At 42.9% G+C, this 23,809-nt stretch overlaps 1 protein-coding gene across 1 annotated transcript in view; it reads left to right on the forward strand.

Moving 5' to 3' along the window:
• Positions 1–23,809, forward strand: part of CA10 (carbonic anhydrase 10) — a 501,647-nt gene that overhangs the window by 190,511 nt on the left and 287,327 nt on the right. Inside the window, exon 3 of the mRNA XM_045983884.1 lies at positions 23,003–23,145. Within this exon, the coding sequence (XP_045839840.1) occupies positions 23,003–23,145 (143 nt within the window). The remainder of the gene's footprint in view (positions 1–23,002; positions 23,146–23,809) is intronic.

A 23,809-nucleotide genomic window follows, 5' to 3' on the forward strand; every position in this document is an offset into this window, starting at 1 on the left:
GGGAGGTTGCATTCTGAACTCCTTTTTTCACCAGTAGGGGGGCACTATGCTATCCAGAATTTTGGCAACCAGGGCCATAGACTGAGTGCTTAAAACGTTGCAGGTAGAAGATCTTATTATAATGACAGGCTGCACAATTGCCAACAAAGCTCTCCTAGTTCAGTGCCCATTTTCATAGATTAGAATCAGCCTCATGTCACATTATGGAACGTGGCCTTGAACTTGGGTCCCCTGAAGTTCCTATTCAGTGCTTGCTTCCCTACGTCCTGCTCCCCTCCTGCCTTCTCATGTGTTAGAGGTCAGCTCTGTTAAGAAGGAGCTCCACTGGGGTGCCTGGGTGGTTCAGTCCTTGAGCGTCTGCCTTCAGCTCAAGGCGTCCTGGGATCAAGCCCCACATTGGGCTCCCTACTCGGTGGGGAACCTGCTTCTCCTTCTCCCATTCCCCCTGTTTGTGTTCCCTCTCTCACTGTGTCTTTCTCTGTCAAATAAATAAATGAAATCTTGGAAAAAATAAAAAAGAAGAAGGCACTTCATTTTGGTTTGTAGAGTAAATCATCATTCTCTGGATGGGAATCTTGGCCACGTTCAGAGACGAATCTTGCAGCCTCTGCCTTAGAACCTCCCCCACATGGCACAAAGTTGAAATTTTGACAAAGGAATCAAGATGTAGAAATTTCAAACACATGTGCAGATATTCAAACACTGTCCTTTTCTGATAGGTGCTTACAGTTTGATTGAAGGCAGAGGCACAGAGTTAAAATTAATTCATGAATGGGCTTGAAAATAGAAGTGTCAATGAGACCATAATTGAAGTTTTTGCTAACTCTTCTTTCCCAGCTGTGGACTTTAATGTGAGTTGGTTTTCGCTATATTTAGCTAAAAAGTTAAATTTTAGACGCAGTAGAGTGTATGCCTTTGAATTAAGCATATTATGTAAACGTTTTGAGTTTCAAATTGTGGCAAAAGCCTCAAAAAATTGCATCTTCATTGTTTTATGGTTATTGTAATCCCAGCGAAATATGGAGAAAAAAAAATCATAGTGTCCCAATTGCATATGTTAAAGATATTTTGAGTTGTTTTAACAGGGCTAATAAAGTACTCTTTCAGGGACAACAGTATCCTGTTATTTTATCCTTCTTGACCATTCCCTTTATCTTTCTCTAATTACAAAACAAATGTTCACCACTTATAAAAGTATTCGCTTTTATCAATCTATCAGGAACATCATTCAGGCTAGTAATAGTGATCCTTCAGATTTTTTTTAAGAAATGCATTTTTAGGGGCGCCTGTGTGGATGAGGTCCCTGAAAACTGGGACCCAGAGCTTTGGGGAGCACAGGTGTTGGTGTCTCAAAGCGAGTGTGATGCAGCCAGTCCTGAGAGTATGGGACAGAAGCCCAGTGAAATAGAACCCAGTGAAGATGCCAGGGAGAGGCGCCATCCCCGGGGTAATGCCGGCAGGAAGGGGTTGCAGACAGGAAGGAGAAGGTCCTTCATGAAAGCCTTCTGGTATCTCACTCGAGTCTGTAGAAGCCTGCCAAGAAAGGACAAATGTGGCTGTCGAGCCCAGCGGAGTAGAAAGATAGAAGAAAAGCTGTGTGGACCTTACGTGGGGGGTGGGGGGAGTCGTGCCATCCTAAGTCCCAGTATTAAAAGAAATTCCACTGTGTCAAACCCAGGTCTAGCTCAGTTTCCTGAGCCCCTTCTGCTTAAGTTCCAAAGGATAATTGTCCTTGATAACCACCAGCAGACAGGCAGATTGTATGCCAAAGCCCCCAAGGATAAATCTAGATTTGTGTGTTTGGTCTAATCCCACCCACCCCCCTTTCACCTCCTTGAGTTTCTTAGGCTTTCCTAGCATCTTTGGAAAAGACCGGTTTTGTATTCTTCTGGGCCTGACTCCTGCAACTGGAAATAAGTTCCCCTATGTTACACCATAGGGATTTGCAAGCAGAAGTGTTTAGAAGTTCTCCGAGAGGCTGAAAAAGGCCATCACAGACACCTCCTGCATCATCTTGGGATTCCCAAGGTCTACGAGATACACCATGGCCTCTGCCAATAACATTGCTGCGTGGGGGTTGAAAGAAATGCCGTTTCTAGTCAGAAGGAGGTAATGACTTAATCTTTGCTACAGTACAAGTGCTGTGGTGTTAAAACATGGCATCATGGCATACGAAATTTTACTCTAGCTGGAAAAGGACCCTTGTCTCACATTAAGAATGCAGACTATAGTGTCATATTAAGTGAAGTTAAACATCTGTCTGTTTGCTGGGAGAATAATTTCCCTGAGTATAATGTGCCTTCACAACTGAGTAGGAATATTTGCACAGTACTAATATAGTCTGCAAAGAGACCCACAAGGTCATGTCTATACCAAGGAGAACAGATGCTCTGTTTACAAACCTCGGGTGTCAGACTGAATGAGGCCCTCCCATGTACCGCTCTACCGTTGACCAATTTCTACGGAAATGTGGGCTCTTTCTTTGAGTCCTTTACCACCAGCCTGATAAAGGTAGCTCAGAAAGCCTAGATCAAGTATTTTTTGCCATGGGAAGAGGCACATCCTAAAATCGAGATTTTGCATTATAAAAACAAACCCAAAAGCCTCTGTGGAATGGGGTGGCTTTCAAGTACAGGAATTCGTAATTAATTATGTTCTAAAAGCCAAGTGGAAAAAGATCTGTCTTATTTGAGAGAATGGGAGTATTAACCATTCTTTCTTTCTTTTTTTTTTTATTATTTTTCCCTCTGCTTATCAATCTTTTATATTTCAATTAAGATTTCTGAATTGTCCTCATGGACAGGAACATGTGAGTGTATACGTGTGTGCATTTGAGAGCAGGAGAGAGTGAGCGAGAGTAAGAGAACCCTCCATCCTATGGCGTGGCGGCATTCATTCAGTTCATGCATTCATCAAGCCACTGGTACCCCATTAATTAGACCATAAGCTACAAGAACTATTAGGACATAAAAACATGGTTTCTACCACTATTGTAAGAGATACTATAAGACGTGACATGAGAGAGATAAGGGGTACAACAGAATTTCAGAGGAGAAAGGGGCATTGAGGCAGAACGGGGCATTTGAGGGAGATTCCTGAAACAAGAGTTACTTGAGTCCAACCTTGGAATGACCAGGCTTTTTAATGAGTAGGAGTATCAGGGAAGGAGCATGGTTTTGCTGAAGAGATGAAAGCCCCAGGTCACCTGGTTTGACAGTTCTGGTTCAGCTAAAGGCCAAGGTGTGGGGGGAAGGGCAGGGGGAGGTAAGCCCCAAAGACAAGTTCCTTCCAGATAGTGGAAAGTCTGAAAGCCTCACTGAAGGAGGCCCTAGGGGACTATGAAGCAGTTAGATTCAATGCCAGGAATGGGGCGCCTGGGTGGCTGAGTCAATTAAGCATCTGTCTTTGGCTTGGGTCGTGATCCCAGGGGCCTGGGATCAAGACCCATGTTGGGCTCTGTGCTCAGAGGGGAACCTGCTTCTCCCTCTCCCACTGCCCCTCCCCCCAGCTCGTGCTCTCTGTCTCACTCTCTCTCTCTCTGTCTCAAATCAATAAATAAAATCTTAAAAAAAAAATTAAAAAATGATTCTGTGCCAAGGAAAGGAAAGCAAGGAGAAACTGAATGTTGTAAGACCTCCTGTGGGTGATTATTTCAGACTAGACAGGAGGTTCAAAAGGTGCACAGAAGGAATGGAAAGGGACAAACGTGGAAGAGACTTCATTCTATGTTTCATGAATTCTGGGTTCTTCCCCCAGCTGTCCTTGGTGTCTTTTTATTTGCTGCAGTAACAAATGGCCTGAGCCTTGGGACCTTTGTCACCTGATCTGGAGGTCAGTGTTGGTGGCCCATTAGCTCTTCTCACCATGATTTTTCCCATATTCCCTTCGACTTTGTTTTGTTTTTGTTTTTGTTTTTTTTAAGATTTTATTTATTTATTTGACAGACAGAGATCACAAGTAGACAGAGAGGCAGGCAGAGAGAGAGGGGGAAGCAGGCTCGCTGCTGAGCAGAAAGCCCAACACAGGGCTCGATCCCAGGACCCTGAGATCATGACCTGAGCCAAAGGTAGAGGCTCAACCCACTGAACCACCCAGGCGCCCCTCCACTCTGTGTATGTGTGTATGTGTATATATATATATATATATATTTTTTTTTTTAACTTTTTATACTTTTCCTTCTGTCAGTTTTCACCTTGCCTGACTCTCTGATCTCACACAAGTCTCAAGCATTCTCCCACCCCTCCTAAGGGTGTGTTTGCATCTGTGTGATCATAAAGGCCGAGCCGTAGTCCAGATTATGATTGTGGTAGCAGAGGTAGACCACAAAGAAGTGAGCAAAGGAAACACAGACTCCCTGGGAAGGGAACAAGGGCGGGAAGGAGACTGCAAAGGCAGGTGAAGAGATAAGAAAAACCAATTTCACCTCCCTCAAACTTTTGCAGAAGACTAGCTCCACTATGTAGCATAATCCTGATCCTTTGATGAATCAGTCCCAGGTGATGAGATTGCTAATCCCTGTGTTAAATGGCAGAACTAATTGGTGTGAGGAAAGAGAAAGCAAACTCAGTTTCAACGGATTTACCTTGCACCTTCTAGAAGATTCTGGTGACTGTGTGATCCAAGAGCCTGAGGCTTGCTGAAACTTCTGTTCGCAGCCCAGAATGAGTGTGCCTTTGCTGAAGCTGAATTCAGTGTCAGATGATAAAATCAAACGTGTGCCATCAGTTTCAGTTTGTCTTCAAAGGGATGGGAAGACCTAGGGTGTCCCGGCAGGTAAACTCACCCCTTCCTTGATGGAGCCCGAACCCTCCAGGGAGCTAATGCTCTGAGCCTCAGGACATCAGACCTCCCAACACTTAAAATGCAATCTCTTCAAAACATCAATCAGCATCAGAACCCTCCTGTTATTTGTTTCCACCTCTTGGTTTTCCTTGAGATTGGAATAGATTCATTAGCCAATTAGGATGAAAACTAGCCAATTAGCTAAGAGTCTATTAACTTCTCATGTCCAAGGGCAGGGATGAAAAGGAAGAATTCTTGCTCAATATATTGAGGTTCTTGATGTCTCCCCTTAGGCAGTAGCTAAGTCTGATCCCCGTTTCTTTTCTTACTAGGGAAGGCGTCACCTGCATTTTATGCCCGGTTGTGCCCAGATCATCCCATAAATTTGGAAAGTGGGCGCAGGGAGGTAGACAGGTTTTTTGTCTTTTGGGTTTTTATTATTATTTTTTTATCATTCCTACCTTTGAAACAGATATGATAAGAAAATTCATCTCAGTTTAACAGAACGGAATTCTTTGGAAGGTTAAAATTTGGCCCAAATAAGCAGTCTTTGATTTTTTGCTTTGTGTTGTTTTATTTATTTATTTTTTTAATTATGAAAATACTACCTCTTCCTTGGAGAAGGCTTGGGACATCATACTAATGTATCCATTACTATTCACCTATAATTCCACTACCCAGAGATAACTTCTCGCCATGTTTTGGTTATTTTTTACCCTCCAGTACACATCATTGCACATACTTGAAATATTGTTTCAACAATATATTTTACATAATACTTCAATATATAAAAATTTGCTGTATAGTTAAAATTTATGTTAACGATGGCACGAATACTCTTTATGTGAACCCACCTAATTTTCTAAACCATCCCACTGTTATTGCTGCACATTTAATTTGTTTCCAGTGCTTCATTATTATAAATTATGGTCTGGTGAACATCTCTGTGCACACAAGTCATTTTTTGGTTTTTAAATGCTGTTTATGGTTTCTAAAGTAAAGTTACCTTCTGGAAAGGTGAGGGGAGATTACCACAGAGGCTGGCGGTGCCCGTGTCAGAGGCCAAGGGTTGGTCAAAATCCCATGGCCCGATGTCTGATGCATAGACTCTCAAATGTGGAAACAGGATAGTCTTGGTATATCCACAGGTGAGCAGACTGTTAGAGCTGATTGGTAGTTATAAAGATAGCATAGGCCAATAAGGCCATCACGACAACTTACTTTGTAATGGGGAAATTAGGACCTCCCCTCCTTTAGTAACAGAACTATTTCTGTCTACCATCTAGAACTTTTTTTTTTCCTTTCTTGAGATTAGAACACTTGGGAACATTTATCCAAGGGTTGCTTGGAGGACAAGGAGGTAGAACAAAAGACGGTGGATAAAGTTGAGGGCTATGGTGGGCCCTTGTGAAATATTTCTACTGTATCCCCACCAGGAAACAAATTTCCATGCCATTCTGCTGTGGCAAGGCAGGAAGCACAATGCGGGAGTTTCTGTTTTAGTCTTTCTTATCGACCCTTCAGCTGATAACATTTTTGTCCTTGGATCTATCCTTATTCACAATGCTGACCTTAAGACCTCAAGACTCAAAGTGAAAAAGCTCACCTGGTTTTTAAGGGGTGCAGGTATGGAGCCAGACTTCTTGGCTTTGAATCTCAAGTTGATTACCTTCTCTCTGTGAAACTTAAGCTCCCTCTGCCTCAGTCTCCTCACCTGTCAAATGGGGATAATGGTTGTGTTTACATGATATGACTGTTGCGAGTATTCGATGAGTTTATATATATATATATAAACACTTAGAACAGGGCCTGAAGTAAGTCAGCACTTAATAAAAGTTAATTATCCGATCATTGTATTCATTAGTCAACTCTCCATAGAGCATCCTATAAAAACCTTTGACTCTGCAGCCCTCTTCCTATTTCCACTTCTTTTAGAACATTTATTTACCCCCTCTCCCATTTCCTCACATGGACCAGTATTAACTGAGTGCCTCCTCTACTCACAGCTTCTTGCTATGCCCCCAGATTAATGCTACATCACTACACTAAGATTCCATTGTTGTCCCTCTATGGTGACCAGGAATCCATCCACTCTGATTGCTTTTGGATTTGGGCGTCGTGTCCTGCTTCCTAGAAGATCACAGAGAATTTTATAAGGTTGCCTCCTTCTGAAAGAAGAGGGTGTACATTCTCATATTTGGTGACCCAGACTACACAAGGGTTTTGAGTGACCTGCTAAATTGGCTTGTTGATGAAATCGTGTACCACTACACAGGAAGTAGCGGAGTTGCCTGCTTTGAGGACATGCTTTATAAACTGTAAAGTGTTGCAAAAGTGAGGGCTTTGCTGATTTTTCTGATTTCCCAATGCACAATCAAAGGCAAGAAAGGCAGGAGGGGACAGCATTATGACAGGCCCAGAGCTGAGGTTGAGGCTCCTTACAGAAGAAACATTCAAGGATGTGTTCACTGCTGATTAAATTTCTGAGCCATCCTTGCTGACTCTCTTAGGCATTTGGGGCCTTTAAAACTCAAATGCTCTTTTAATCTCTTGTCACCATGAACTGGTGTTTCCTTGGGGCATTTTAGATTCTTCTCAGTGAAGACCAGGGAGCTGTCAACTATAATGAGGAAACTTCCGATTTTTGCTGTATCAAAAAGAGGATGTTGGACTTTAATGTCCCAAGCCATTGATTCAAGAGAGTCTTCGAAGCTGGATCAGTCACTAAAAGCTTCACTTAAATCGGCATGAATTTCTTTTGGTGCGCTGTCGTGGATCTCCTAGAGAGACTGCAAGTTGGAGTATAGTTTGTTAAATACCTCACTTTTTTTCCTTGGGAAATAATAATAAAGCAAAGGCCAACACTCATGCTGTCTGTTTGAGCCAGCACTACAACAAAGGTCTGTTCCTTGCGTTTAGTACCTGAGCTTGAGTTGTCCTGCCAGAACAGCAAAACTGAAATTCAGAGAGCCAACTGACCAAGAGAGGGCTGGTCGTTTGTAAGCATACTGCACTGCAAGCATGAATAATTAAGAAATTAAGACTGTGTAACAGTTTACAAAGCACTTCTGCATTCGTTTATTACTGAACCTTTACACAGTACTGTGTGGAAATGAGCAATGCCTTCAAAATGGAAACATAAGTACCAGCAGAGTTTCTATGTTCTAAAGCCTTGTTGACCATTGTCAGGGTCTCCTGTGGCAGTAATATTCTAGTCCTTCTTGCAATCTGATCATTTGATGTAGCTTTCAGTCCATCTTTCATAATTAGTAGAAGGAAGGATCCAATGGCTGCCCCAGGGCTACACTTTTGAAAGCTCGGAACATACCATGCTCATGGACATACAAATGAATAAAATGCTACTATCTCCTTATTGGCTGACTCATGAAATTCTTTTATTCCCCTTCCTACTGCCCACTGCAAATCTCATCAGTCATCTACTTTCTTCCTTTGATTTTGCACCTTGAATCATTCTTTTTTTCTTTATTCCACATGGCAAGCCAACTTTGAATTTTGTCCTTGATAAGAGTACCATCAAATCTCCACCATGTCTGGTATTCATACTTCACTACCTGGATAAAGAAGACTGTGTTGCCAGGATCAGGCCCTTTCTCCCACTTCATCTGGGTAAAGGGATCAGACACAGAGTAAATGCCTAATACTGAGCCTGTCATACAGTGGATGTTCAGTAAAATGACAGATCGCCCCACTCCTCACCCTTTGCCTTCTCTTTCACTAGTGTGTATCAGGTCTTGGCTCCTTTTTATCCATTTGTTTTTTATTCAAACAACATCACCTATGAATTTACTAGTCCCCAGGCACTGTGCTTAGTGATAGTGATTTAGAGACAAAATGTTTTCCCACAAATGTGATTGGGGGGATAGGCATGTACAAAATTAAAAGATGTGAGTATTGGAAGGTAGGAGTTCTCAAGTTGCACAGAGGTGGGGCATGTGGCTCTAGCAGGAAGAGTAGAGGGAGGAGCAGATGGAAAATGAGACCTTCATCTTGGAAGAGGAGAACATGCTCTCTGCATGTGCCTTGGGAAGGGCATTCTAGGCATGGAGCCGCTGCATAATGGAACTGCAAGGAGCTTCCTAGAGCTGGGCAAATGTTTAGACCCTGGGTGGCAAGAAGTGTCAAAATACCACTAAATCTGTTTCCCTGCTGGTGTCTTTTCAAATACAAATCCTTTTATTTAAAAGCCCCTTAGAGAGATTTAATCTTGGTCAGTATCTTCATGAATCATCTTTTATGAGCCTGGGCCCTGTAATCAAGTGCTGTGCTGTGTTTGAGTTTCTGATCTTGAAATGCTTTATTTTACTTAGGAAATGATAATAATGCGTTTGCAAAACAGTGAACGATATAGCCATGCATAGTTAAGTATGAAATGGTCTGGCTTCTAACTGGCTTCCCTGGAGATCCAGAATGATGACCTTGAATAGTAGAGAATGACAATGGAGGGATTGGGATTTAAATTAGGAATTGTGGAATGTGTAGGATTTTATTACAGGAAGCTCAAGAGAGAAAAGAAGAAGAAAAATGTGGGATCTAAAAATTCTGACTCTTAAAACTAGACAGTAGACAGGTGGTTGCTAGGGGCAGGGGAGTGGGGGAACGGGGCTAAATAAGTCACAGGGTACATACTTCCAGTTATGAGAGGAATACATTCCAGGCATCTAATGTATAGCATGGCGATTATTAATAATACTGTGTTATATGCATGAGATCTGCTAAGAAAGTAGATCTTAAGTGTTTTCAACACACACATGCAAACTATGTGGATATGTTAATTAACTTGGTTGTAGTAAGCATCTTATTATGCATATGCATATGAAATCATCCCATTTTACACCTGAAACAGTCACATCATAACCCTGACTATATGCAATTTTTACTTGTCTGTCATCTTAGTGAAGTTGGAGTGACAAAAGCACAGAAGTAGGAATGAGCGCCCCGTGTTGTGAGGGTATAGAAATGAAACAGAGTGATTTGCAGCCATTCATTCCATAAATTGTACAAAAAGACTGCAACAGAACAAGCACAAGGAGAAAATGGAATGCAAAGCAGACAGCACCATCCTGCTCTCTCCCTTCCATCCATCCATCTGTGTATCTGCTCACTTCCTAAAGAGTTGTTGAGTGACTACTGTGTGCCAAGCATTGGGAATATAATGGTGGCATCAAATCAGAGCTCTAGGGCCACAAGGAAAAGTCTAGAAGAACCTTGTCCTGACCCTTGCTGTGTACTAAATTCTGTTGTGGACCACAGATCTGGCACAATTTCCAGACCTGGTTCTTCCTCGTGTGCTCAGCTGTCACCCCCTTTGTGAGATGTAGCGCACCCTGGAGCTGGGGAATTAATTTCAGGAATTATTGCAGAGAATAAGGTACATGGCAGGGGGAGCCTGGCTTCGGCTAGAGGTGCCCAGGTTGGAAAAGGGGCTTTTCAAAGCAAAGAACTCACCTAGATTTGATTGTTTGTAAGATTTTGACAGAGATCTACAGTTAGGAAGATGCCTGTGTGATTTCTTGTGTGCTGATAGGAAGCATGTTGATGCAAAAGTCAAATAAAAAGGTAAGAGGACAAGTTAAATGTGTTAGTCAAGGACACTATCAGAGAAACTAAATCTGATATCTCAGTAGAAAGTACACTGCAGACATATTGGATAGTCCGTCCGGGCACAGAATCAGGAGACCAACAGACCACTTGTGTGTCTTCGTTCCCTGTTCCGTGACTGATTCCATTGTGTTTAGGGCCCAACACTCATTGATGGCATGACGATGATTTCTCTTGATGTAGCGTGAAGATAACAGAGACCTGTTATTTAGGCAGATGATAAAGGAAAGGCCCTATACATGCCAAATCCAAGGCAGATTGGAACAGCTGGGGGTTTCTGTGGGCTGACACAGATGTGAACCCAGTGAGATATTTCAAAAGGCTGAGATACCCACCGCTGGGATGCATTGAGGCGAGGCTCAGCTGATCTCCACACATCTGGGTAGCAAAGCTTTCCCCTTTTCGACATTTGTATAAGGGGATGATTTTGTGCATTTATCCGAGGGGAGGGAGAGGCAAAAGAAGTTGTTTACACATTCAACTAGATCAAGGACAGTGTAGTCCAAGATATCCAGATGTTTTGCAGGATTTTAAAAGGGTTTCACCAGATGTTTGAATTTGTGGGAAATTGTTGCCAGGTACTGTATTAGTGAACTTTTTCCAGATCTCCAAAGGCTGAAGAAGATCAGCTACTTTCACGGGCAAAATGCTTTTTACCCGGTGCTCGATTCTCATGCCCCAGCTTGTTTCAGCATTAGTGATATGCACTTCTTGAAGCAAAGAGGATGCAACTTTTATATAAATTTCAAGTAGGTCGTGTGGTTTTTCAGAGACATCAGGCTGGACATTTTTTTCAAAGTTGAATGGGCGGAAATAATTAATGGGCTGGTTTATTGACTTGCATTGAGACATTCTTCTCTTTGTGGTTTTCATTACCAACTTCAGTTGACTAATTTCAGATTTTATCTGAAGCACCAGTAATTGCATGGGGTAAGAAAAATTTCCACCGAAATACAATTGGATAACGCTTAACACCATTGTCAGGCTTAAATCTTAAACCTAAGGCAGACGCACGGGGCTTAATGCCTACATAACGCAGACTGTGTTTTATGCCTTCCTGTGGGTTCTCAAGAACAAGTCATCCTGACTCACTGGTGAGTGAATTCTGAGAAAGTAAAATATTGAGGAGAAAAAAATGTTGGCACCTTCGTTCTACTGAGCTCTGTGCTTGATGTGGGGTATAAGAGTGAGACCTGGGTTCAAGTTGCCACCAGCTCAGCTGTGTGCTTGCTAAGTGTCCTTGCTTAAACCACTCAATTCTCTGAGCTTCAGATCCTCATCTGGAACAAAGGACAAGTAATAGCTGTCCCTGACAGCTACAGCTAGGGACGACCCGGTGTAAAGCTAGTCTCTTTCCAGGCTAGCCCCAGTGGCAATTGCCCATGACTCTATGTGTAACGGACTATAACGGGTTTTGCTTTTTTTTTTTTTTTAATTTAAATTTTAATTGTCATTTAGATGGACACAAGTATAGTGAAGTGTATCTTCCTATGATCCTGATTTTACAAATGAGGGGACTGACGTTCAAGAAAAAAATGTGTTTGGGGGCGCCTGGGTGGCTCAGTGGATTAAGCCGCTGCCTTCGGCTCAGGTCATGATCTCAGGGTCCTGGGATCGAGCCCCACATCGGGCTCTCTGCTCCACGGGGAGCCTGCTTCCTCCTCTCTCTCTGCCTGCCTCTCTGCCTACTTGTGATCTCTCTCTCTGTCAAATAAATAAATAAAATCTTTAAAAAAAAAAAAAGAAAAAAGAAAAAAATGTGTTTGGCTCAAGTCAGTGGACCAGGATAAGGAGGAAGGGTAACACAGGGATTAAGATCAAGGACATAGGCCAGCCTACCTGAGCCTGGAATCCTTGACTTCATCACTGGCGAACTGGGTTTCTTGTTTGGTTAAATCTTGGGCAACTTATTTAATATCTTTGTGCCTCAGATACCTATAGGACCTGGTAAGAATTAGGATAATAACAAGATCCGCCTCCTAGATTATTAAATGAGCTAATGAATGGAAAATGCCTAGTGTGGTGGTGAACACATGGGAAGTACTCAGTAGATGTGACTTTTTTTTTAGCAGAACCAGAACCTAGTTCCACAGGCCCTAAATGCTGTGCTATTTCTATCTCAGTACCCTGTCTTCCAAGAAGTCCATTCTGGAATTTCTTTGAGTGTACCTTTTGCACTTATAGTGCTTTTTTGAGGAAAGGGGCAAGCACTGTCTTCTCTATCAGTTATGATTCAAGTGCATAATTACCTGTCTTCATAGGTGGGTCACATAGACTCTAACGACCTGGTGTCCCCAAGAATGCTACATCTGTGTTCCATATCTAGACTCCCTAATCCTAGCAGGTTACCCTGGAGCTCAGATATTTTTGATCCCCTAGAGGTAGCAGGGAAAGAGAGCAGCCTTTTTAAAAAAGATTTTATTTACTTATTTGACACAGAGAGAGGGGGAGCACAAGCAGGGGGAGAGGCAGAGGGAGAGGGAGAAGCAGGCCTCCTGCTGAGCAGGGAGCCCGATGCAGGGCTCGATCCCAGGACCCTGGGATCGTGACCTGAGCCGAAGGCAGATGCTTAGCAACTGAGCCCCCCAGGTGCCTCCAAGAATAGGCTTTTTGATCAGGAAGTCTGATCTTATAAATTACCATAAATGTTACTATACTCAAAACAATATGGCACGGACACCGAAATATACAAATACTAGGTGGAACAAGCTCGAAAGTCCGGAGGCAAACCTAGTATATATGAAAAGTTAATATGTGGTTAAAGTAACATTCATTTTGGTAGAGGAAGTTGATTTATTAGATAAATAATGCTGGCATGATTCACTTTCTATCTTGGAAAATCTTAGACCGCCATCATAGCATATGCAACTTCATCTCTTAACAGATTTTTTTGTAAAAGTCACGTCATAGAAAGTATGATAATAAAAGTAGTTTTTCATAATTTAGAAATATTTCTATATCTGTACCTGAAGATACACTCTTAAGTAATAGAGGAAACTCAGAAGCTTTATGAAGAAAAAGATCAATGTATCCACCCATATAAAATTTAAAAATGCCAGCATAGAAATACCCAAAATGAGGTTAAAAACTAGATAACAAGTGAGGAGAAAATGTTGACAGCACATGACAAAGAGTAAATGTCTCTACAGTTCAAATTACTGCAAAAATTTATATGAAACATATAAATAACCCAGAGAAAAATGCACGAAGAATGTTTTCAGAAGAGAAATGCAGATAGCTCACAAGCATGTGAGAGGACGCCCGACCTCAGCAGCAGTTAGGAAATGCAAATTAAATCAATGAGATCTCATTTTCCCTGTTAGATCTCCATAAATAAATAAACAAATAAATAAATAACATCCAGAGCTATGGAGATTATGGGGGAAAGGGACACCCCATAGCTGATAGGAACATAAATATTTATAGACAGTGCCTGTATCTTTTAAAGGAACCTGGCAGCATCTCTGAAAACATGTGCCCATCTTGACTTGAATACTTGAAGTATTACCTTTAGGGATCTTTCCTCCCGAAATGAAGGCATTCGTGTGAAAAGTAGATGAAAAGCTTGGTAAAATAAAGATGGAAATCGCCTTCCTGTCTTTCATCTAGGGAATGGCTGAGAGAGGAGAAGTACATCCAAACTATGGAAACTCTGTCACCTAACACATGAGTGAGAAGCTCTAGGGAGCACTGACAGGAAGGACATCCATGACATATTGCTGCTTGAAACAAAAAGTCATTTTACAGGGGCGCCTGGGTGGCTCAGTGGGTTGAGCATCCGACTCTAGATTTCGGTCAAGGTCAAGATCTCAGGGTCATGAGATCGAGCCCAACGTTGGGCTCTGCGCTGAGTGTAGAGCCTGCTTGAGATTCTGTCTCTCCCCCCACCCACCCCTACCCCCAACCCCACTAGTACGGGAGCTAAATAAATCAATAGTTTTACAAATAGAACCTCTCTAAATGTATGGATATGTTTCAGGCATGCGTAGGTGAGCTTAGTGAAAGATGCCTGACCAAGTGTTCACACCAATTACCGTAAGGTGTCCCTGGAAGGAAGAAGAGGGAGATAATCACCCCTTGATCTACACACTTGGGCATTGCTTCCCCGGCTACCATCCATGCACGATTTTATCTGGTTGTTTGTTTGCTCTAAAGAAAGGAACTAATCTCAAATTCTAGTCACTGTACTGACTAGCCAAGTGACCTTCGAAAGTCCCATAACCTCTCTAAGTCTTACTTTTCTCATCTATAAAATAATGATAATAGGATCTCCCAGAGTTGTAGGGAGGATTAGGAAGATAAGATATGTCAGATCCGTGGCACAGAGATTACAGTACATGATCGGCAAATGCAAACCCCCTCTTCCTTCCTTTCTCTACCCCCTCCAGTGATGTTTTCGGAAATGCGAGCCAGTCCCCACATTGGAACCAACAGGTGGATGAAGGTGCTGTACAAACGATTAGTCCCACAGCTTCTAAAAGCGAAATAAAAATGGTTGTCTTTGGCGTTAAAACCACTCTGGGTGATTCACATTACTGTTCACCACCTCCGCCCCCCAAATTCATCCAGACATCGAGAGTTACAGATTCAAGAAATAATTGCACATGGCGCCTTCAGGGTGTGAAATTAAGAGGTTAATCCTATGGTCTAGACAGCACCCCACTCTGAATCCAGGTTGGGCTGGGTGGGTACCTGAAAGCTGCTTCTCCTCCCCCGTCCTGTCTGGATCTCTCACCTTTTCCCTTTCTGGGATGCTGTAGTGGTGGGACCAGTGTCAGGAGCCCACATCCTCCTCCAGGATCCCCTCACTGGACCCCTTCTCCAACCCTCACAGAATACTTATTATAAAAACCACATAATGCTAGACCTTTGATAAACATGTTCCCACTTAATCTTCCCAGCACCTCTCTGAAGCAACTGTCACCCCCATTTTACAAATGGAGAAACCAAGACTACGAAGTGTAGCCACCTACTCAAGGTTCCGTGGCAAGGATGTGGTCGCTCCTGATCTTTTTCCTGTACAGTAATAGCCCCCAGCTCAGAGAAGTTAGAAGACCCAGTGGCTTAAACTCTCTCTCTGCATAACTGTTATTCAGAGTCCCGTGATAGTGTGTCCTAGCTGCTAAGAATGGCAAGTTTCTCTACGTAAGAGAGACCTTTCAGCTTTTAACTAGTTCTAAGACTTCTGTGGTTTGCAGCCTCTGCTCATACTTGCAGACTGAACTCCAATATCCCCTCTAATAAGAAGGCTTATCCTAGCTCCGGAGGAAAGGGTCAGAGTCCATTTACTCCCCTCTCTGCATTTAAGCTTTAATATGCACACACCTTAATTATAACACTTACCATGTTTTATGATAACTGTTTGTTAGCGTGCCTATCTTCCCACGGTATGGGGTGTCCTTAAGAGTGCGGGCATTTTCTTTGAATCTGACTCAGTGGAGATGTTTCATTAATTTGCAGATGAATGCACGACTTAATGATTATGTGTTAAGCAGGTTACTTTGCAACCCCTGAGTGGTCCCCAAGTGAGAGAAGGGGAAGCCCCGTTAGACGCCCTTTATGAACTACGAACCAGAGGAAGAGCAACGGAAGAAGAATCCAGAAGCAAAAGAGTTATTCAAACGCTATTCCTCCTATGAGATAAATCTGAAATCAGAAAGGGGCCAAAAGCCTACAGCAGTGGGTATTTTAAAATGCTTATTAATAATGGCTCAAAGTGGAGATTTATTACAGTTGAGAATAGGGAAAGGGACAGTAAATCAGTATTGGTGAGGAAAAGAGCAAGGGAGAGATATGAGTTCTTATTTAAAATGTATTCATGTGCTTTATAACCCTAAAGTAGAGATTGCTGTATTGAAGTGGAAGGCTTTATTTGTAGGATTGAATTCACCAAAGATACGTTTTATGCCAGTATTCATTTTCCCATCTTTCATTTGCTTTCCTTTGGCCGAAAAGTTGGGGACTTAGTTTATTGCTTGAAAGCAAAAAGAGATTGCCTTAGCGGAGTCTCTCCATGAAAATATTCCTTGCTTCAAATGGTGACTTCGAGCGCTCGTTGGATTCTAGGAAAAATGCTATTTTATTGGCACATATGTTGAAGAGAATAGTTTTTAAAACATTCAATTAGTTCTGCCTTTGAGATAGAATTTAAACAAATCCAAAGCAATAGGATTAAATTCACGTAAAAACCCAACTGTTGCCTGGGAACCTATTCTTTCCCCACTCCAACTACTCTAAGGATAATCAAGCTCACTCTTGGCTGTATTCCAGCCAAGCAGATACATGCTTTTAATTCATCAATCAATTCATGGTTCTCCCTTGCCTAAAACTCTCGGTGGCTTTCTAACACATTAGAGTCAAGTACAAAGTCCTCACTATGGGCAGCAGAGTCCGGAAACATCAGTCCCTTGTCTACCCAGCCAGCCTCCTCTCCTTTCGCCTTTTCTCTCATCTGGTTCATCAGGTTCAAGTTAACTGGCTTCCTCTTGGTTGCTTGAACACATCAGGCTCTTCTCTGCCAAGACAAGTTCTGCTCCTCTGTCTGGGACACACTTTTCCCTGACACTCTTCAGGCACGACTCCTCTCAATCCTTCCACAGCTATTAGATGTCACTTCCAGAGAAATTATCCGTGACCATTCTAGGCTATGTCCCTATCCATGCTTTATTCTGTAATCTATTGCCATCTTTTTTTTTTTTTTAAGATTTCTATTTATTTATTTTAGAGAGAGAGAGAGTGAGTGGGAGATAGCACCAGCTGGGGGAGGGGTCAAGGGAGAGGGACAAGCAGACACCCTGCTGAGCAGGGAGTCCAATGACGATGAGGAGCTCAATCCCAGGACCCTAAGATCACAACCCCAGCCTAAGGCAGACGCTTAACCAACTGAGCCATCCAACCAAGCGTCCCAGTACGTTGACCATCTTAGTTGTCTCTATAGCATGCTCACCGGAAATGCTGACTCTGTGGATAAATGCAAGTGTGGAGATAAACAATAAACAAAAAATAATAAATAAATAAATAAATAATAATAAACAATATCTCCTGTATTCCCCACAGGGCGCTCTTTTCCTTCATTGCTGAACTACCCAGAACTGATAGCAGGGTCTGACCTGTAATAGGTCCTCAGCAAATGTTTGCTGCATGAGTTCTGGGTGTCAAGCCCAATGCCTGGCATGTCACAGGCTGTCAGTAGATACTTTTTAAGTGAGTTTATCTTCCTCCTTTAGGACTTAGCAAATTCACATAAGCTGCATGAATTAATTCCCAGGGCCAAATTCCTTGCCCACAACTGCACGGGCTATGAAAGTTCTGCTGAGACAAGAAATGAAAATTTAGGACACATAAATAAAAAGGATGTCTAAGAGTTCAGACAGATGCTGGGCCATCATCTCTAGGATCAAAAAAAAAAAAAAGTCCCAGGGCGAATTTTAACTCTCAATATCAGACTTGAGTCCTCTGGTTCCTTGCTCTCCTTATCAGTTTCTTGTTTCAATGAGAACTTTTCCATTTTTGTATGGGGGTTACCATGATATGTTAATAAACCAAACTGGGGGGGCACCTGGGTGGCTCAGTGGGTTAAGCCTCTGCCTTCGGCTCAGGTCATGATCTCAGGGTCCTGGGATCGAGTCCCGCATCGGGCTCTCTGCTCGTCAGGGAGCTTGCTTCCTCCTTTCTCTCTCTGCCTGCCTCTCTGCCTACTTGTGATCTCTCTCTCTCTCTGTCAAATAAAGAAATAAATAATTAAAAAAAAAAAACCAAACTGGGACTTTTTTTGGTTCACTGGTTTTGAACAAGTGGCTGATGGGTTTTGCTTTGGGTTTTCCAAGGCTCATATTTTAAGCAGCTGAAATCATAGTCACTGGGCGTCTTTCATAGCTCGCTGCTCCCGGAGCCAAGAGACTGTTTGGGACTTGTAATTTATGGTAACAATACAGCATTGCCATCGGGGAGATGTTTTGGCAAAATGGCACAGAGCTGCGATGCAGCCCTTAAGGGTCATTGTTTGGGCTCTGTGAAAATTAATTTGCAAAAATATCCAGGTCTGTTGTGTGTTCTAGTTTATATGTAAATTAGAAGATTGTGGGAAAAGGATACCAGGAATGATGCCATTCAGACAACTTCAGACCAGTCGTCCATTCATTGGTTAGAGTGACTCTACTCAGTTTTGCTTTATTTACATTTGAGGCTTTTTTTCTTAATGATACATTGAGCCAGTTGAGCTAGAAAAAGACACAGCATTAGCCCATATGCCACAATAACTGATGCTTTTTAAAAAATGACACAGAGCTTAAAAACTTGATTTATGGGGACAGTCATGGAAACTAAGAGAAAAGTAATTCAACAGTGATTCTCTCAATTTGGAAGTAGAAGCTGTGTCATAGCATCCCGCGATGCCACCTCTGCTCCCAGGGGTGACACGGGGTGTGTAGCAACCTGAAGGATCAATAGCATGGCGGGTAGTTAAGTGTCAGAATCAGGCGATAATGTTCTGTCCAAATCCAGAGGGAGAGTTTCTCACTCTAAATCCTGAAGCCTTGGTTCACACGTCCAGCCTCACCATGCAGGTGTAATCTGCTGGCTTGCTCCCATGCGGCAGGAAGTGTGGCATCTCCGTGCCCTCCTGTTTCCAGAGGCTTCCTCCTAATGCATTTCCCTAGAACCTAGATGACATCACATTTGCAGACATCTGAGTTTGGTCCTTTGGGCGTCTAAGTTCCCTAGACTAGTTTTGACACCTTCGCTGTCGTCCCGCAACACTTAACACTGATTCTAAAAGCATGGGCTTCTTTCATCTGGACCAGAACCTTCTTCCCCAGCCTGGCTGGCCCCAGGGCACTAATCCCTAGAGGTGCTCTTCATGAGGGGTGGTCCCCATTAGATCTCCTTGACGGCCCTGCAGAGAGGACCCAAGCAAATCTCCTCTTGCCCAGATTGAAGACTTTGTATCTAACACAGCCCCCATTGTATGGCTTTTTAAAAATCCTCATTTTGTTTGCAATGGTTGATGTCCAAAGCAGGTTGGTTTGAGTCTCTGCACTTGACATTTAATTTAACCAGAAAATAGTTACTGATGTTACTTTTGACTTGCCAAAAGAGAAACAGGGAGCAGAGTCTTACAATGGCCAAGGCCATACTTAACTCTGATACTCCTTGGCTCCCATAATCTGCCCTTGTGTGGAGCCTGCTGGGAAGGAGGGACTTGACCCTCTGCCGGTAAGGCTTTCATTTCTGTGTGTGTTCAGGCCAGATAGTCTGTAAGGCACCTTCTATTTCTGAAAGATGAGGAATTCATGGCTTATTTGCAAATGAGCAGTCCAGGGGCACCTGGGTGGCTCAGTCATTAAGCAGCTGCCTTCGTCTCAGGTCATGATCCCCAGGGTCCTGGGATCAAGCCCCATATCAGGCTCCCTGCTTGGTGGGAAGCCTGCTTCTCCCTCTGCCCACTCCCCCTGCTTGTGTTCCCTCTCTCGCTGTCTCTCCTGCTGTCAAATAAGTAAACAAAATCTAAAAAAGAAAGAAAGAAGGAAAGAAAGAAGAAAGAAAGAGAGAGAGAGAAAAAATGAGCAGTCCAGTAGTGAGCAAACTTAGATACCCCTTCAGGAGTGGAGCTAATGAATAAGGGTGAGTGGCTCTCAGCTGTTCCTCTGTTGTCTGAGCAGGTGGTTGGAACCAGACTCATAGGCCTCAGTAGTGAAGTGGGAATATAAAACCCTGAAACTGTTTGTCATAAAGAATGGCATGCCCAATAAAAGCCCAGGCAGATGTTCCCATAAAGTGTTTGTTGTTTGTGTTTTTGTGGGGGTGCTTTCAGGGTGTGAAGTTTATTAGTAAGGCTTGGAGCATCTCTCTCCCCATGTTGCCGTATATTAGCAGTCTTACAACCCATTTATGGGGTTGGAATTATTTTGGGTAATGATTTTCATGGGAGTAGATGAAATGCAATCTGCACTTAGCTCTCACTACCTTTATTATGCAGCTGCCTTCTGGGGGAAGCCCCCCAGACATCATAGATGGGCCCACTGTCAAAGAGATGAGGGTCTCATGGAGTTTTAAAGCTTAAAGGGGGCTGTATTAGTTTCCTGTTGTGGCTATAACAAGTAACTACAACTTAGTGGCTTAACATGACACAAATTTATTTATCTTATAGTTATCTTATAGGGTGAGAAGCCCTAAATGAACCTTGAGGGGCTAAAAATCAGGACCAGCATGCCAGTGATCTTCCTGAAGGCTCAAGGGGGGAGAATCCATTGCTTCACCCATTCCAACTTCTAGAGGTCACCTTGGCTTATATCCCCTTCCTCCACCTCCAACGCCAGTTATCTTCTGCCCTCTCTTCCACCCAAGATCTTTTCTCTATGTCTCTGACGCTCCTACACCTCTCTCTTAAAAAAGACCTTTGGGATTACATTGGGCCCACCCAGACAATCAAGGATAATCAACTCATCTCAGTACCCTTAATTATTTCCACACAGTGTCATTTATTACAGAAGTTTAACATCTTAGGATGTGAACATCTTTGAAGGAGGACCATTATCCAGCCTGCCATTAAGGCTATAGAGACCAATGAAAGCCCCAAAGATAAATGATACATCTAAAGCCACCCAGCTCATCTGGGGCAGTGCCATGGCCTTATCCCAGCATCCTCCTCTCTGCCACGTTTCTGTGCATCACTGACAAAAATGGGTAGGAGCAGGCCTGATGGGGCCTTTACTTGCATAACAAACTGGAAATGATTGAGGAGTAACTATAGGATTGTCAGTGATTTAAAAATAGCAGTACAGAGGAGACAGAAGTTTATATTTTTAAAAATGCATGTTTAATTCAAGAGCTTCCTTAAATATTATCATTTGGCTAGGGCGTGCTACCTTCTAAAGATGTTCAGTGACTTGTAGGGATAACATGACTTAAATACTGATGGGACATGAAAGTGCTAAGGAACACAGGTACAGGTTCTTCTCTTCTTTCTACTCCCACCCCCTCTGCTTCTCTCTCTCCATTTATTCGTCTACCCATGGCTGCCATTTGAAAATCAGTTGAAAAGCAACTTAAAGTCTTTAAACTAAAAGGAATGAAAGAACCACCCAATGGGCTTATTGCCATGGGTTAAGGCAAATTAAGTATTTGCCATATTTTACAAGGAAGCCCCTCTTTGGTGTTGAAACATTCTTCTGAGGGACTTGCTTTTGGTTTTCCTCCCACTTCTGCCCAACAATGGCCTGTAACACATAAAAGGTTGGTAGAATTTTGGATTTCGGTGGTACTAGACATACCATCCAGCCTGATCCTTCTCCTGAAATGTGGGTCTTTTATAGAGTATGTTTGGTAGGGATTTGCACTACTCCTCTCTCACCTCAATTTTCTCCATCCATGACATGAGAAGGAGTGTTGGCTGCTTAAAATAAAGGCTGAATTAAATTTGAATTCCTGAGAGGACAGGTGCATTTGAGAGGGTTGTGACCTGACTGTTAGTTTCGTCTACTCTAGAAATCACTCCCTAACTCCGCTACCCACGGTGCCAGGGTGCAGCGCCCCTCACCTGGCGATTCATAAGCCACTCACCTCATTCTGCAACACTCCACCCCACTCCCTGCAAAGTGGTAATCATTCTTAACACATATCTGCCTTACTCTAAATTTACCTAAGCCAGGGCCGGGCATACAACAGGAGTTCATTGTACTATCCATGGGCACTGTGGATGGATGAGTGAATGAATAACCATATAGGCTGATGGTCACATAGTGGACACATGGATCCAGAGCCTCAGTAGAAACTGAGCACGGAGGAGGGTGGGGGGCAGGAAAAGGCTGAAGATATAGTTTGTGATCTTCACTGATTTAAAATTAATAATTGCTTCCCCCTGCTCTGCTAACTTTCTTAAGCAGAAGAAAACTGGAAATTGCTACAGAATTTTATTTTCACAGATGTTTTAATGTGGCACGGAAGATGAGTAGACAATTCCCCTTTGGATATTTGCACCCAGTGCTCCGTGTCATTTTTTCTGCCTATCAAATCAACACATTCTTGAGCTACTGGTACATTAGGTTGGTGACACAGTGCTGGATTAAACAAAGACAAGGTCATTTTGCCAAGCTCCTGTCTGGCCTTCTTTGGGGGTCATGAAAGTCATTCATTCCCTCAGTTTGGTTTTGACAACTCACGGAATAACACCTTGTGTATGTCACATGCTGCTTTCTTTTAAAAGCTTTCAAAACCTTCTATATAGAACAGGGGTGATTCCCGTATCGTTCCTACCACACAGAAAGGCAGAGCATCAGCTCAGGAATTACTAAATATTCGGTGTACTTCAAAAGATCATGTGGGTGGACTACGCCATTTTCCCACTAAGGCATTCATGCTAACTATACTCATCAAAGAGGTCCCAAGATGAGTGGGTCTGAAACAAGAAAATCTAAAGGTAAAACTTAGAGAAATTGACCAAGATCCAGGCTGGGAAAATACCCTAGTGACACCCAAGGGTCTCTATGGTTGGGAAATGCCAGGTGGCCCTTTCTGATGTCACCATTTTGGTGCCATGGCTTTTCTTCATTGTTTCTTAAAACTGCCACCCAGACTAATTTCTACAATTTCTTTTTGTTTCTAGTTCCTTCTTTCTGGGGATTGGTGAACTCAGCTTGGAATCTTTGCTCTGTGGGGAAACGGCAGTCGCCGGTCAACATAGAGACCAGTCACATGATCTTCGACCCCTTTCTGACGCCCCTGCGCATCAACACTGGGGGCAGGAAGGTAAGCAGTCATGGTGCTTCCATTGTGAAGTCGAGGATGTCGGGAGATGCTGATTCTGAAAGCTAGTCCTCTGGGTCTCCAGCTCTCTGATGAGTTTGCCTTTCCATCTAGGAGTAAAATCACAGCCCTCAGGCCTGCTGCCAACCAATGTAATTATGTCTGAATTGTGCTTTCTCTTTCCTAGCTAGTCAAACCCTCATGCTTCTAATTACTTTGTACCCCCTAGAGGTTGCCTGAGGCCCTATCCCTTGGTACCTAATGAAGGTCAGAAAGCAGTGTTGCTTCCCAAGCATATCACGCTGGGAAAATCCCTCCTCTCAGAAACCTCTTTACTGGGGCTTCTTTTAACCTCAACAAAGTGGGGGGAAAATTGCTTTAACAAAAGCAAAATCTGAAATTTATCATCTTGGAAGGAAAAACAAATAAAAATCACCTTAGATGATTTATAAGAAAATCAATAATTAATCTTTCTAGGGGCATCTTGGCTGGCTAAGAGTCCTAGCTCTTGCCCAGAAATGCTGAACTATACCTTGTGATTCTCACACCAATGTCCTGTCTTCCCCCACCTCCCATCCCCCCACCCCCACCACTGTGAGATGCTCCTCCTTATTTTTCGGAAGGTCATAATGCCTGTGGGGTTTCTTATTGCTGGGCTCTAGCATTT

The sequence above is a fragment of the Meles meles genome, chromosome 18 (genome assembly GCF_922984935.1).
Source record: "Meles meles chromosome 18, mMelMel3.1 paternal haplotype, whole genome shotgun sequence".
Classification (NCBI taxonomy): Eukaryota; Metazoa; Chordata; class Mammalia; order Carnivora; family Mustelidae; genus Meles; species Meles meles.